A 14,902-nucleotide genomic window follows, 5' to 3' on the forward strand; every position below is an offset into this window, starting at 1 on the left:
CAGACATTAAAGTCCAATAAAAGGATAGTTTAGCCAAAAAGGAAAAGGCTGTTATTAATTACTCACCCCATGTCATTCCAACACCCTGAGACTTTTATCTTCAAAACAAAAGTAATTTTATATGAAATCCGAGCTACCGCATCCTTCTGAGGCTTTCAAAGTCAAGAAAAGGAACTAAAAACATTGTCAAAACATTCCAAAATATATATAATATAATCACTCCAAGAACACGCGCTTGTGGGCAAAAAAATGGCGTGTGTTGTGCTGCTGACTCGCAATACGTCATACTGCCAGTAGTAAATGCGCGCCCAAGCTACCTGACGCGGGAAAATAAGAAAAAGGCAAACAAAGTTGTATTTACAATTTTACCACGTTTTTTTTACTTCGTTTGATTACAGTTAAACTCCTGAAGTCTCATGGAATGTTTTGACAATATGTTTGGTTCTTTTTCTGGACTATTGAACTGCAGCAGATTCTCTTACACCCCATTTTTAAAACGAATATTTGTATCCATTTCTCAGTGAATATGGTTGATGTATATTGGTGCATTTGAACAAAGCAGATTTTATTAAACATACTTTTATATTTATTAATACAATATTTTAGTCAGAACATCTTTAGAAATGGATACAATTGAATTCATTTAAAAATATATACAAACTACATTTTGACATTACTATTTATTTTTGTTTCTCTTGATTTTTAGCTATTTTTAAAAATTTGATTTAACAAATTTGGGCTACTAATTTTTAAACCATGATTGCAAGTTATTTTGTTAGATAAGCTCCAGATTTGGCTTCAGTACTGACTAATCTAACGTATGCATATTTAATATAACATTGTAAAGCATCCTTTAGAAAATATTCATTTAAATGTGGGTGGTGTACTTGTATATGCTGAGCACTACATGCCAAAATACACGGAGTTGCTTTTGGATGTTTGTGTTAAAAAGCAATAGAACAAGTGTACTTTATAAAGTGGCCAGTGTATCATTTGAACCACAGGGTGTCTGAAGCACTAAAGAACAGATGGGGCTGTTGCATAACATGCGGACCTGCATGGATGAAATAGCAAGACAAATGCTTGCTGTTATGCATTATAGCCCAAATAGACACTACAGATCTGTTAGTAACCTACAGACTGAAATTTTTAGGGTATTATGTATGGTAAAAAGACGACGTGCTCAAATGGGTTTCCTCCGGGTGCTCCGGTTTCCCCCACAGTCCAAAGACATGCGCTATCAGGCACGTGCACACATTGGGCTGAACCTGTGCAGTGCACATGCCCTTTTTAGTCTTGGATAGAAAGTGCCCTTCCAAAATGACTTACAATGAGATTCTTCTGTTTTTCACAAAAGAAGGAAAATGAATTTTTTTTTCACAAAATTTTGGAAAATGCAGGAAACCTGTAACTAATAACTTTCATTGTATTTGCTTTCCTACTATGGACATCAGTGGTTACAGATTTTCAGATTTCTTTAAAGTATCTTCTTTAGTGTTCAACAGAAGAAAAAAACTCATAGGTTAGGACACACTTGAGTAAATAATTTAATTGAGTAAAAAGTCATTTAGAAAAGTCACAGAAATGATGAGCAGAGCTTCAGTTTGATTCACATGATTTTATTTTAATTATTAACAATATATAAAAGCAATTCATTACAAAACAATTATGAACACTTAATTATAAAACAATCCCTTTCCCTTGTGACAGAACACCAGATTCATTGATGAGGTAGAAAATAGTTGAGCAGATCTTTGATGACACTTTAGAGGAGAAAACTGTGACAGCACTGGACTTCCTAATGGAGTTTTCGCATTAATTCAGTTCAATTCATCTTCATTTCTACAGCGCTTTTACAATGTGGATTGTGTCAAAGCAGCTTAACATAGAAGAAAATTGAAACTGTGTCAGTCCAGTTTTCAGAGTTGAAGTTCAGTTCAGTTCACTTCAGTGTGGTTTAATTGTCACTGCTGAAAGTCCAAACACTAAAGAGCAAATCCATCGATGCGCAGCTCCACAAGTCCCAAACCAAGCAAGCCAGCGGCGACAGTGGCGAGGAACAAAACTTCACCAATTAACTAAAGTGAAGGAAAAAAACCTCGAGAGAAACCAGGCTCAGTTGGGCACGACCATTTCTCCTCTGGCCAAACATCTTGTGCAGAGCTGCAGTCCAGGCACCATTAATTACCATTATTGTCATTAATTACTCGCCTCATGTCCTTAGTTCAAATTCATGTTTACTTCATATTGAAAACACAAATAAAAACATTTTAAATGAAATCTGAGAGCTCTCTGACCCTAAAACCGCACGTTCATAAGAGCACAGTGCACTGTATGTGTGTCGCACTGCTGACGTTTAACCCAGAGGCCTGCGCGACTTCCTCTCATTTAAACAAAGCGTGGGCACATCCGAGGTAAACATCAGCAGTGCGACACACATACAGCGCAGGACAGAGCTCTCATGGTTTGATGAAGTTTTCTGGGATTTAAACATTTCTTCATTCTTGTGGTTTATGGAGGATCAGAGAGTTCTCGCGGTTCATCTCAAATATTTTCACTAGTTTTCTGAAGATGAAGAAAGGTGTCAGGGGTTTGGAGCAACAGCTGTCATTTTTAAGTGAAACTTCTTTCATGCAGAAAGAAAAACACAAAAACAATAAAACAGAAATAATGACTTCAGAAGTTCTGTACTGCACTGCATGTGTGTCACACTGCTGATGTTTAACCCAGAGGCCTGCGCGACTTCCTCTCATTTAAACAAAGCGTGGGCACATCTGAGGTAAATGTCAGCAGTGCGACACACATACAGCGCAGGACAGAGCTCTCTTCAACACACGTCATGAACTGACACTGAAGAAAAGTGAGGTCTTAGGGGTTTGGAATGACATGAGGGAGTAATTAATAACTTTAACAGTCTTGTGAATGTCTGGAAATGGTGCTCTCCTCCTCACTTCTTTAGTTTTTTCTAAAAATGAAGAAAAACAATCAGAAATAAGACAAAGTTATTTAAGCAGTAATATGAAAGGCTGTCAAATAAAACTCTGTGTGTTCCTCTACCTCCTCTTGTATAACTGCTTCACAGGATTTGGGGTCGTTGGATTGAACCAGCAGTGCTCTTCTACCTGGTGTAACTGTAGCCGTTTAGCTGGATTACGGATCAAACACTGGGAAATCAGGTCCACGCATGCTGAAAAGTGTCACAGAGAGTGTGAAATATGTCTGCATACTCAACATTCATGAACGTCTTTAAATCTTACAACATCAAATGTTACAAAACATCCACAATTAAGTGACTTTAATATCTACAGGTCCTGTAAGCATTATATTTAATCCATTTTACTTATGACTGACATGTTTGATTCTGTCACTGAGGCTGAGATTGTTCAGAGGTGTCTGCTTACCTGTGGATAACCTGGGGTGTATCTGAATTGCGCCAAACATTATTGACTGTCTGTTATTGAAGGCCAGTCGTCCATGCATTATTTCATACAGCATGATGCCTATTGTCCAGACGTATGCCGGGTTAGCATGGAATACACAACATCTCAAAGCCTCAGGTGGCATGCCATGTCCAGCTCCTGTAAGAGAGACATTTCCAGAATTCAGTCATTTCATGAGACAATACTGTGAGCAAAGAAACTAACACAAAATTCCAACTCACCTCGATAGTCACTTTTGTTGAAAGGCTTTTGGGTAATTGGCTGAGCACATCCAAAGTCGATCAATTTGAGCTCTAGTCGGGGTAGAGTCACCAGGATGTTCGCTGTGTGTATATCCCCATGGAAAACTCCACGCTCAGTGCAGAACATTATAGCTCGGATCAACTGACGCATTAACTGGCGTGCTTGGTTTTCCTCAATGTCCGCTGTGTCTTTGATGTACTGAAGCAAGGTCTGGCATGACTCTGCGTACTCCAGAATGAGAACACAGTTGTCCTCAATCTCAAGCCAGTTGTGTAATCTGATGATGTTTGGACTTCGCGGAGCTTTCATCAACCTAAGCATCATTGCCACTTCTGCAAGCACAGGTGTGGAATGACCATCCTAGAAAGAAAACAGATTTCAAAGACATTACCAAAGCAGAATGGCACAAAGTACAGTAACACAAACTTCTCTATGTGACACATTTTTGCTTGCATTTGAGCATTCAGTCATGCAGTTTAAGCTAAAAGAGGACTCTACATGTGTGTGTTCTGTCCGTCTCTGAGGCTGAGCACATGCACACAACAGCACAAGAGCTCTTTAGCACTTCTGAATGACTCGTATACACTCGAATAAATCAAGCACATCCCATGCTGCAAAAGTCCTCCTACTTGATTTCCCTGATGACCAGCTTTGTGTAGAAATGAATGCAGACTGCTTTACAAGGGGCCGGGATATGAATCAATGATCATTTTAACCTCCAATAATTCATTCATTCATTTTCTTGTCAGCTTAGTCCCTTTATTAATCCAGGGTCGCCACAGTGGAATGAACCGCCAACTTATCCAGCAAGTTTTTACGCAGCGGATGCACTTCCAGCCGCAACCCATCTCTGGGAAAACCTCCATTAATGTTAAATGAATTTTAATTAATTCCACAGCCCGACATTCATGTGTTCATAACTTGTCTCTGGGTTTATTTCTTCTGCTGAACACAAAAGAAGATATTTTGAAGAAAGTTGAAAACCAGTAAGCATTGACCTCAAAAGTATTTTCTTTTTCTACAATAGAGGTCAGTGGCTACCTGTTTCCAACATATCTGCTTTTGAGTTCAGTTTAAAGTGGTCCAGACAGGTACGGGAGAAGTGAAGGATGAGTAAACGCTCAGCACATTTTCACTGTTGTGTGAATTAATCAACTTACAACGTCCAGATAACGGTCCTGTTGACTCTTCACCATGCACTTCAGGGCAACCTGCGGAAAAACAACAACAAATTAAATTAAAGCCAACAAATTATTTATATTTATTAATCAGGAGGAAAATGTTGACTGAATTTTAAAAAAGTAGTTCTTTACCTTTACTCTTTTACTGCGTTTGTGAGATGCCACATACACCTGGCCAAAAGCTCCTTCTCCAATCAGGTCTCCGACTTCAAACTGAGTCAGATCAAGTCCTGAAAAACAGAAAAAAGCAAGGAGATTTACTTGGATTGTCTGGTATGAAACTGATCAAATATATGACTCCTGTCCTTTAAATCTGGACCTAATGCAATGATCTAAAAGCAGTAACTTCTATCAGAAATGCAGGTGTAAAGTGATTAATAATCTATATTAATTATGAATTACAGAATGATGACTTACCACGAGTGAGCCCAGAAGCCTCCTCAGGACCCTGGCCTGGCAGACATACTGACTCAAGGTCTGGCTCTGACTCTGGCTCAGGCTGTGGCGTAAAATGCAGGAAAGGGAGCTTTGCAGCCTTCCATGCTCTCTTAAAGAAAGCAGAGACTCTTTTCCCTTTCCTTCCTTTCTTGGGGTTTTCTAAAATGAAGAAAACAAACAGAAATATCTTCATGAACAAAGCTGCAGCTACAGTGCTCAGAACATTCATATATGCCAGGGGTGGCCAAACCTGTTCCTGGAGAGCCACCTTCCTGCAGATTTCAGTTGCTCCCCATATTAAACACACCTGAACCAATTAATTAGGACCTGAACACCACGTGATAATTACAGGCAGGTGTGTTTGACATGGGTTGCAACTGAAATCTGCAGGAAGGTGGCTCTCCAGGAACAGGGTTGGCCACCCCTGATATGGGTTGTTGCTAGAGCGGATATGTTTGCTGCCGGAAGTTAACGCAAATTATTTCTATTATTTATTAAATTTCTCATTTGTTGTATTTTATTAACGTCTACCCCCACCCGCACCCTAAACCCAACAGTCACAGTAATGTAAAAACAGCAGTTGTACCGAGTATTAGTTATGTTATCCATTAAATTACCCAATAAAATTTATTTTTTAACGCCTACCCCCACCCCAACCCTAAACCTAACCCTCACAGTACTGTAAAAATATTAATTATTGTTATACAGTGTCAAAAAAAAATGCTACTTTATTAATGTGCATATTGCACTTTCGGCTGGCCGCATATCCGATCTAGACTTTACCCCTGATATATGCTTTACATTTATCCATTTCTCAGTGAATATGGGTAATATATAGTAATATATATTGATGCATTTGAACAAAACTGATTTAATAAACAGATTTATTTATTAAAATAATATTTTAGTCACAGAACATTTTTAGAAATGGAAAGATATTAGAATATAGAATATTGTAAAGCATCCTATAGAAAATATAAATTTAAATGAGAGATTTGTGGGGGTGTACTTATATATGTTTAGCACTGTAATAATTAATACACAACCAACAGTACAACAAATGACACTGTCTGATTTAGAAACTAAAAACAACAAAGAGTAAAAATAACAGATGGCAGAAATAAAATAAACCAAATTCAGGATGACTCACCATCAGTCCCATCAATTTTAGAGGGGTCTTGAACAGACGGAGGCGACTCAGGACTGACCGAATCTGCATCCGTCATTTTCTTAATATTGGAGGGGCCCGGAACACTCAAGGGCTGAGGATCTTCACAGACCTGGACTGGCGGACGCATCTGCTCATGGTCAACATGATCTGCGATGGCCGTTGGCTTGATCCTGGATGGTCCTGGAACAGCCAACGACTCGAGACTGTCGCAGACCTGGACTGGCGGACGCATCTGCTCAGTGTCAACATGACCTGTGAGGGCCGTTGAGGACTCAGGACGGGCCCGATCTGCATTCGGCACATCTGCTGTTTGCTTGATCCTGGAGGGGCCCGGAACACTCAAGGGCTGAGGATCTTCACAGACCTGGACTGGCGGACGCATCTGCTCAGGGTCAACATGATCTGCGATGGTCGTTGACTGGATCCTGGATGGTCCTGGAACAGCCAACGACTCAAGACTGTCGCAGACCTGGACTGGCGGACGCATCTGCTCAGTGTCAACATGACCTGTGAGGGCCGTTGAGGACTCAGGACGGGCCCGATCTGCATTCGGCACATCTGCTGTTTGCTTGATCCTGGAGGGGCCCGGAACACTCAACGGCTGAGGTTCTTCACAGACCTGGCCTGGCAGCAACACCGGCTCAGGGTCTGCATGTGCTGCGACGGTCCTTGAGGGACCTGGAACAGGCAGGTGCTCGAAATAGTCGTTATCTGACTGTGGTTCAAAGGGAACCACTCTGCTCTGGTCACAGCTAAGGAAAGGGCGCTTTGCAGCCTTCCATACTCTCTTAAAGAAAGCAGAGACTTTTTTCCCTTTCCTCCTTTTCTCTGGGTTTTCTGAAGTAAAGGAAATGAACAGGGAAACATTAGAAAACTCTTTAACCACAAGTTTAAAATAGACAAACTGCTAAAAATTAGACATATAAAAGACAATCACACAAAAGAAACATCAACAATAAATGTACAATTATAATAGAAAATGTTTGACAACTACAATAATTAATTGGAATTGCGAATCATTTCTATGACGTAAAATGACAAATACAACCTAACAAATAGTCGATAAGTCATCCATTTTAGACATTAGGAAAAATCCTAGAAGCAACTGTTTTGCAAAAATAAACATTTCACTCCTGCTCACACGAAATGCAAACTATTATAATAACTAATTTTTTGATTTTTCAAAATTCTGAGTTATAGAATATTTTATTATAGTTATAGTTTGAGCTATTTAACAATCACCATCACAATGTTTAATCAAATTTATGAAGCCTTTTATTTTTTTTTCAGTGGGTGCCACATCTACATCGACATTCTTCAATCAAGCACCACTTCTCCACCACAAAAAAATAATGAAACAAAATCCATATTTTTGCAGCTTTCCATTAGCAATCGTCAAACTCAAAGTTAACAATTTCTTGTGCTCTGGATCTTCAGTTAAGAAATCTGTGAGTAAATTATAACTTAAAACATTTAACAATCAGTCTTAGAATTCCAAATGAAAAGAGAAGTCTGGCTCCAGAACTTCAGTTAAAGAAACAGAGCTATACACATTTATTATTATGGAGGAAAAGTTGGGTTCATGTTTGTTAATTTAACTGTCTCCATGTTGTTTACCATGCTAATTTGAACATTGGGTGTGAAATAGCATGTAAGTAAGACTTCAAATCAACGTTATAACTAATTAATTGACAGTAAACAATGTTGTAGAATGATAGTAATTTGGCTGTTAATATGATTTTCCCATTTAGAATTTAAAACAATATTTCTGTTATTATATTTTTAAGAAGAAAGTCAGAATGTGTGAATATAAAACCAACTTTCCCTTAATTGTATTAATTTATCCCTGCTTAAACCAATAAAAGACTTAAATATAATATTCTCACTCAGTTTGCTCAAATATAACAAATATTCCTCCACACCATCAAAAACTAAGAAAATTACTGCGTAGGTCTACACATAAAGTTTAAATTAAAGTAATATTAGAATGGTTTTTATCAGTAACGTTAGCGAGGCACAATTTCTGTTGAGTGGAAAGGAGAAACTTTAAAGCCAGAATGTCAATACATAAAATGACAGCAGGCCTCAATCCCAAAGTCAGAAAATATACAATATACACGAAACCATTACGATCACGAGAGGTTGAATATTTGCCTCTTAAGTCTGTAAGCTTCGTTATATGGCGATATATTATTATTTTTTATAGTTTTTATTAAATAATAGGTGGGAATACACCGTTTTTGTAAACTCTCATCTCACCTGTTGGGCTTCTCGTCGTGGTACAAGGTGTAGGAGAAGCCATCGTGTCACTCTGATGATTATTGTTGACAAAGTCAGTCGTGATCTTTTTAACTCGATGAAAAAACAAAGTTGACTTATTATTTTCCATTTGAGACGCAAAACAAGTCGCTAAAGTCATTAAATCACTGTTCACTGTACTCGTTCGTTTGTCACTCTGAGGAATTCTGTCGGCTATGACGTAACGGCCTTCTTCTCGTTCTATTTATTCGTCATGAGATTGCTTCTTCCAGACACTTACAACTTCAAGATATTATTTGTTACTATGAAGGTAAAACTGATATATAAGAGAACAACATTATTAACTTTTTTATTTTGTATGGAAAATATTTTATTTTATTTTATTTTATGTTTTAATTTTTTCAAACAAAAATTCTCCAATTCGCAGCCTTCTTTTTCACATTTTTTGATTGAAATTGATGTTTTTATTAGCTAAATCTCTTAGACTAGTTAATAACAAGAAAATTATACATTCTTGGATTATTATGATAAATATTTTGGAAATATCACGGATACATAAGTCCTTGTTTCCTCTTGCTGTATCTGAATTATGTATCTCTGTTTAATTGTTAATTTAAAAAATAGTTTCTCTTTTAATTAAATTTATATATATATATATATATATATATATATATATATATATATATATATATATATATATATATATATATATATATATATATATATATATATATATGTTTATGTTATTTATCCTGATCTTTTATTATCATTGTTTTTTGTGCAAAATTGGATTTTGTATCTTTGTTATTGAATTCAGTAAAAAAAATTTAAAAATAAATAATACAAATTTGTCATCAGTGAGGTGATATTTTACCAAAGCATATAAACATGTATTAAAGTTGTTTATCACAGTCAATATTAAGTGGACATTAGTGTTTTAAACATAAAAGATTGAATAAGAAATATGAAGGGTTGGGCTAAAATAGTCCATAAATTATCAGTCCACAAGAGAAAGAAAAAAATGTATTATGATTTATTGGACAAATAACAAACTGGTAGGCACAAATAACCTCACTAGTCAGAAATTGGCCATCTGAATAATAAATAATAATATCTAAATAATAATAACATCTGAATAATAAATCATCTGAATAATAATAATTAGAATAATGTCCTTCCCTTTTTATGCTTCTCTTGTAAATTAGTAAAATTCTTCTTTGACATAAAATATAATCGCTAAAATATTATCATTATCAGTGGATTTTACTTATTATATAAAACTCTATTTAAAAAGTATTGATTTATGAAGGCTTTTGGTGCTGGACACTTTTTTGTTTCTCGTTTTGTTAAACAATTCACGTCGCGTCATGGTTAAAAAGTAGTACCAAAATGAAAAGTCAAATCCGGTCTACTTGTAGTCACCTGTAAACCCCAATTAATACATTATTTGAGTGCAATAGTGTTACAATTAAGCAAACTATTTATTGTGCCTATAGTAACAGATTTACATCACTGTTAAACAGACACATCTAAGAAGAATAAATAAAAAAAACAACAACACAGAAATATAGACAACACAAGTGAAATTTTATTTTAGAGTCTTTATTTCTACTATCCTCCAGCTCTTCCTGGAAGGTGCTCGCTGTGTTCCTCCATTGCTGCATCTTTTTCTGTGCCTGTAGCATCTGGACTCCATCACTTCACAGCATCTGAGGGGAAGAATATGATTTTGTATGATCCTAACAACTAAAAACTTACAACAGACCAAGACTTTTTGTCATGTTTCATGAATGCACAGTAATGTGCAGAGCAGGGCCGTGGACAGGGGGGTGGCCTGGTGGCTAGAGCCACTGCCCCTCTGCCCTCATTGGCTGAGGTGCCCCTTTCAGCCTGTAAATAAATAACATTTTTCTGTTGTTGGAACACTTTGTTGACAAAAAAAATTCTCAAAAAACAATGCCTTTACAAAAAAGAAGAGAGACAGAGAGAGAAAGAACGAAGGAAGGCTAATAAAGGTAGTTTAACACTGAAAACATGGATTTAAAGCTCCAGCAGGTAAATCATCATATGGAACATTTAGCTGTGCTTGTCTAATTAAGTAGGCCTATATTTTCCATAATAATCACTATAATCACAGGCTACAGCAAATCATTTGATTCAAACCATGTCAATAGTAGGCCTATAAATAGTTTAAAAAATGCAATATTAAGTTTAATATTAATATTAAGTAATATTAAGAGGCAGAAGCAGCTTCAAAAAGTGAGGGAGAGACCACTGAGCATGAGCTAAAATCAGTCAAGTAAGACTGTTAATCTGGAAGGGATATGCTAGAGTGTCATATAAGATAGATGGACATTTAAATAATTTAAATATTGTAAATGCTTTGTTATTCATTCTAAGATGAAACTGGCTCAGAGTCAACTCAGCAAAGTAAAGGTGATGGAGACAGAAAATGTTCAGATTGTCCATCCAACAGTAAATAGTTTCTGTTATTATCCGCAATGTGTAAATGTGAATCACATACATGGAAGATGAGCTTATAAAGATCTTTCAGGACAAAAAAAAAGTTTTGTTGTTAAAGGTACAGGTAAATATAAAATGTAAAATGGTAAATAGTTCTGAAATTATTACAGTGTACTTTTTTTTCTTTTAATTGTACTTTTACAACATCTAGAAAGTTTGTATAAGCAAGAACCCACCCACTTAGTGCCCCTTTTTTTGGTTTAGGCCCCTGCCCCTCAAAATGTCTGTGCACGGCCCTGTGCGCTATGGGTGAATAGAATAAGCTAAATTGGTGTATTTGTGTGAATGAGTGTTTATGGAGGTTTCCCAATACTGGGTTGCAGCTGGAAGGGCATGCGCTGTATAAAAAATACCCTGGATAAGTTGGCGGTTCATTCTGCTGTAGCGACCCCTGATGAATAAAGAAACTAAGCTGTAGGAAAATGAATGAAAGATAAAAATCTATAATATTACAAACATATTTTTTCTTGATAAATTATATATTAACATTATATATATATATATATATATATATATATATATATATATATATATATATATATATATATATATATAAAATGTAAATATATTTATATAAAATATATTTGGTAACTTTCAATAAAACATATTTTTGAATTTCAGCCTTCATATGTAAAAACATGTTTGGAAATAAATTACATTACAGTATCCTTTTAAATAAAATTCATTATTTAGAATAAATTACACACACAAACAGCGCAGCCGAAAAGTATTTATAGGTCTTCACTTTTTCCAGATTTTTTATTTTCTCAAAATTCTACACTCAATACCCCATAATGACAATGTGAAAAAAGATATTTTGAAATTGTTACAAATTTATTAAACATAAAAAGACCTGAAAAGCTACATGCACATAAGTATTCACAGCCTTTGCTTAATACTACTTGATACGACGGTGTACAGCCATTTTCAGATCTCTCCAGAGATGTTCAATGGAATTTAGGTCTGGGCTCTGGCTTGGCCACTTCACTGAGTTGTTGTGAAGCCACTCCATTGATTTTGGCGGTGTGCTTTGAGTCATTGTCCTGCTGGAAGATGAACCGTCGCTCTAGTCTGTGATCAAGAGCACTCTAAAGCTTGGAGGTCTACAGACAATTCCTTTGTCTTCCTCATGCTTGGTTTGTGCTTTCACACATTTTCAAATCATGTCCAATCAGCTGAATTTACCACAAGTGAACTCCAACTAAGCTGCTGAAACATCTCAAGGATGATCAGTAAAAACAAAATGTACCTGAGCTCAAATTAGAGCTTCACGGCAAAGGCTGTAAATACTTATGTACATGTGATTTTTCAGGTTTTTTATTCTTAATAAATTTGCAACAATTTAAAAAATATATTGTTTCACATTGTCATTAATGAGGTATTGTGTTTAGAATTTTGAAAAAAAAATTAATTGAATCCATTTTGGAATAAGGCTTTTACATAAAAAAGGTGAAAAAGTGAAAAAGGAAAAAGTGAAGTGCTATGAATACTTTACAGATGCACTGTTTTTCAAGTGCTTTTAAATATATTTAGGTACATTTTATTTTCAAAAGAATAACAAAAATTGGTCAAAAATGCTTTATAATAATTATTTGTTTGCCGTTTTTTTGCATATTTTATAATGAATTAAAAAAATACACAAGTAAATATAATCTTCTTTATATTATGAGATGTTGTTGATGTGTTTAGAATGTTTCTGATACAAAAATCTTGCTTATATACATTTTATTTCATGAACAGAAATCCCGAATACAGAGACAAATCTGTGTGAAAACCAAGCCATGAAGATGCGCATAAAGCTGCAGATGACAGCATCCAGTCCTTGATGATTTTCCACTATCTCTCTCTCCATGTAAGTGGGTCAGGCTGTGGGAGGCAGATGGGGATTATGACATCACTTCCTCAGAGCTGGAAAATTACACCGCTCTGGACAATATGTCTGACCTTTAATATCACAAATCATACAACAACACACACACACTCCAGAGGCAGATTCATGAGTGAATATCTTAACAGTCTGGGTACGAACAGATCCAGAAGAGTCATATATTGCTGATTACGTTAAAGACCACCTTTTTTTGGTCAAAGAATATTCTGAAAGCCTTCATAAAAAACATAAGACAAATTCAAATGTGTATTATAGGTAAGGCTGGATTGTGCAAAAATGTAAAACCAACTTAAAAAGTAATGAGAATGCATGAGCGGGTAACATAAAATGGTACAAAAGGTGTTATTTCATTCCTTTTTTGATGGATTTCAGTACCTGTGGCTCTCATGGCTTCAGGTTCCTTAATAATCATAGCATGCAGAGGTTAATTTCAGCACCGCCATCAGTGTCATCCTCACTGAATCAAGGAAAATGATCAATATATATATATATATATATATATATATATATATATATATATATATATATATATATATATTATTGTTGTTTTTGTCATTAATATTAATAATATTCTTCTCAGTAACACAGTCTTAGAAGCAAAACACCATCTTAAGATAAAGGATGGTTTGCTTGCCAACTTTGGGTATTTAAAGATTTCAGCGTTTCCATAACAACCAACCCACGTCTAAAAAGTGCCGAGCCATAGTACACACTGTACTCACTGCCTTCCAACTGACGGCAGATAGCTCTCTGCAACTCTCACACACTGAAGCTAAGCAGGGCTGCGCCTGGTCAGTACCTGGATGGGAGACCACATGAGAAAGCTAGGTTGCTGCCGGAAGAGGTGTTAGTGAAAAGAGCAGGGGGCTCCCAACTTGTGGTCTGTGTGGGTCCTAATGCCCCAGTATAGCGAAAGAGACTCTATACTGCTCAGTGAGCGCCATCTTTCAGATAAGACGTCAAACTGACTCTATGTGGTTGTTAAAGATCCCAGGATGTCCTTCGAAAAAAAGTAAGGGCCAAATTTGCCACGAGTCTCTGTCTATCATGGCCTCCTAACCATCACTCTGTCTCCTCTCCACAAATCAGCTGGAGTGCGTCATCCAGGTGGATGCTGCACACTGGTAGTGGATTTTGAGATTTCCCCCAATGTTTAAAGCGCTTTGAGTGTCCAGAAAAGCACTATTTAAATGCAATTAATTAAGAATGATTAAATGCTGACCCTTGTCTTTAGAAAAATCTAGATTATTCATAATTAAGACCATGATTATTAGGCAAACGGGAGGGTAACAGATTTGACAGACAAATTTAAAGTTGCGTAAATCTGTTGATAATTTTAAATGATGGAGATCACCCATTTCTGGTGAAATCCAGTGTTTGGACAGGAGACCACAAGGGAAAGCTAGGTTGCTGCCGGATGTGGTGTTAGTGAAAAGAGCAGGAGGCTCCCAACTTGTGGTCTGTGTGGGTCCTAATGCCCCAGTATAGCGAAGGAGACTCTATACTGCTCATTAAATCTGGTCTTTTAGATGAGACGTAAAACCAAGGTCCTGACTCTCTGTGGTCATTAAAAATCCCAGGACGTCCTTTGAAATAGAGTAGGGGTTTATCCCCGGCATCTTGGCCACTGGTCTCTGTCCATCATTAACTCCTAACCATTCCCATATCTTAACTGGCTTCATCACGTCTCCTCTCCAAAAACCGTCGTGTCATCCAGTTGGATGCTGCACACCGGTGGTGGATGAGGAGATTCCCCCTA

At 36.5% G+C, this 14,902-nt stretch overlaps 1 protein-coding gene across 2 annotated transcripts; it reads right to left on the minus strand.

The window, feature by feature from the left end:
• Positions 1-1,586: 1,586 nt before the first annotated feature.
• LOC110437995 (uncharacterized) lies at positions 1,587-8,930 on the minus strand. 2 transcript variants are annotated; one of them, XM_068214286.2, is made up of 9 exons: positions 8,733-8,930; positions 6,453-7,310; positions 5,282-5,461; positions 4,997-5,094; positions 4,844-4,894; positions 3,662-4,043; positions 3,402-3,578; positions 3,058-3,187; positions 1,587-2,965 (listed from the first exon to the last, which is right to left on the minus strand). In XM_068214286.2, exons 1-9 carry the CDS (start codon positions 8,890-8,892, stop codon positions 2,956-2,958), a joined length of 2,046 nt encoding a protein of 681 aa, XP_068070387.2. In that variant the 5' UTR covers positions 8,893-8,930; the 3' UTR covers positions 1,587-2,955. The 2 variants fall into 2 exon arrangements, 1 of the variants encoding a protein (XP_068070387.2); XR_012392437.1 differs by lacking the exon at positions 1,587-2,965 and having other exon boundaries at positions 3,662-4,628; positions 4,725-4,894.
• Positions 8,931-14,902: the final 5,972 nt, after the last annotated feature.

The sequence above is a fragment of the Danio rerio genome, chromosome 16, assembly GCF_049306965.1.
Source record: "Danio rerio strain Tuebingen ecotype United States chromosome 16, GRCz12tu, whole genome shotgun sequence".
Lineage (NCBI taxonomy): Eukaryota > Metazoa > Chordata > Actinopteri > Cypriniformes > Danionidae > Danio > Danio rerio.

Excerpts from the sequence above, each read along its gene's own strand:
- LOC110437995 (XM_068214286.2), bottom strand. The coding sequence starts at position 8,892 with ATGACTTTAGCGACTTGTTTTGCGTCTCAAATGGAAAATAATAAGTCA. Across the intron at positions 7,311-8,732 it reads CACGACGAGAAGCCCAACAG|AAAACCCAGAGAAAAGGAGG; the intron begins GTGAGATGAGAG and ends CCTTTACTTCAG. Across the intron at positions 4,895-4,996 it reads AACGCAGTAAAAGAGTAAAG|GTTGCCCTGAAGTGCATGGT; the intron begins GTAAAGAACTAC and ends GTTTTTCCGCAG.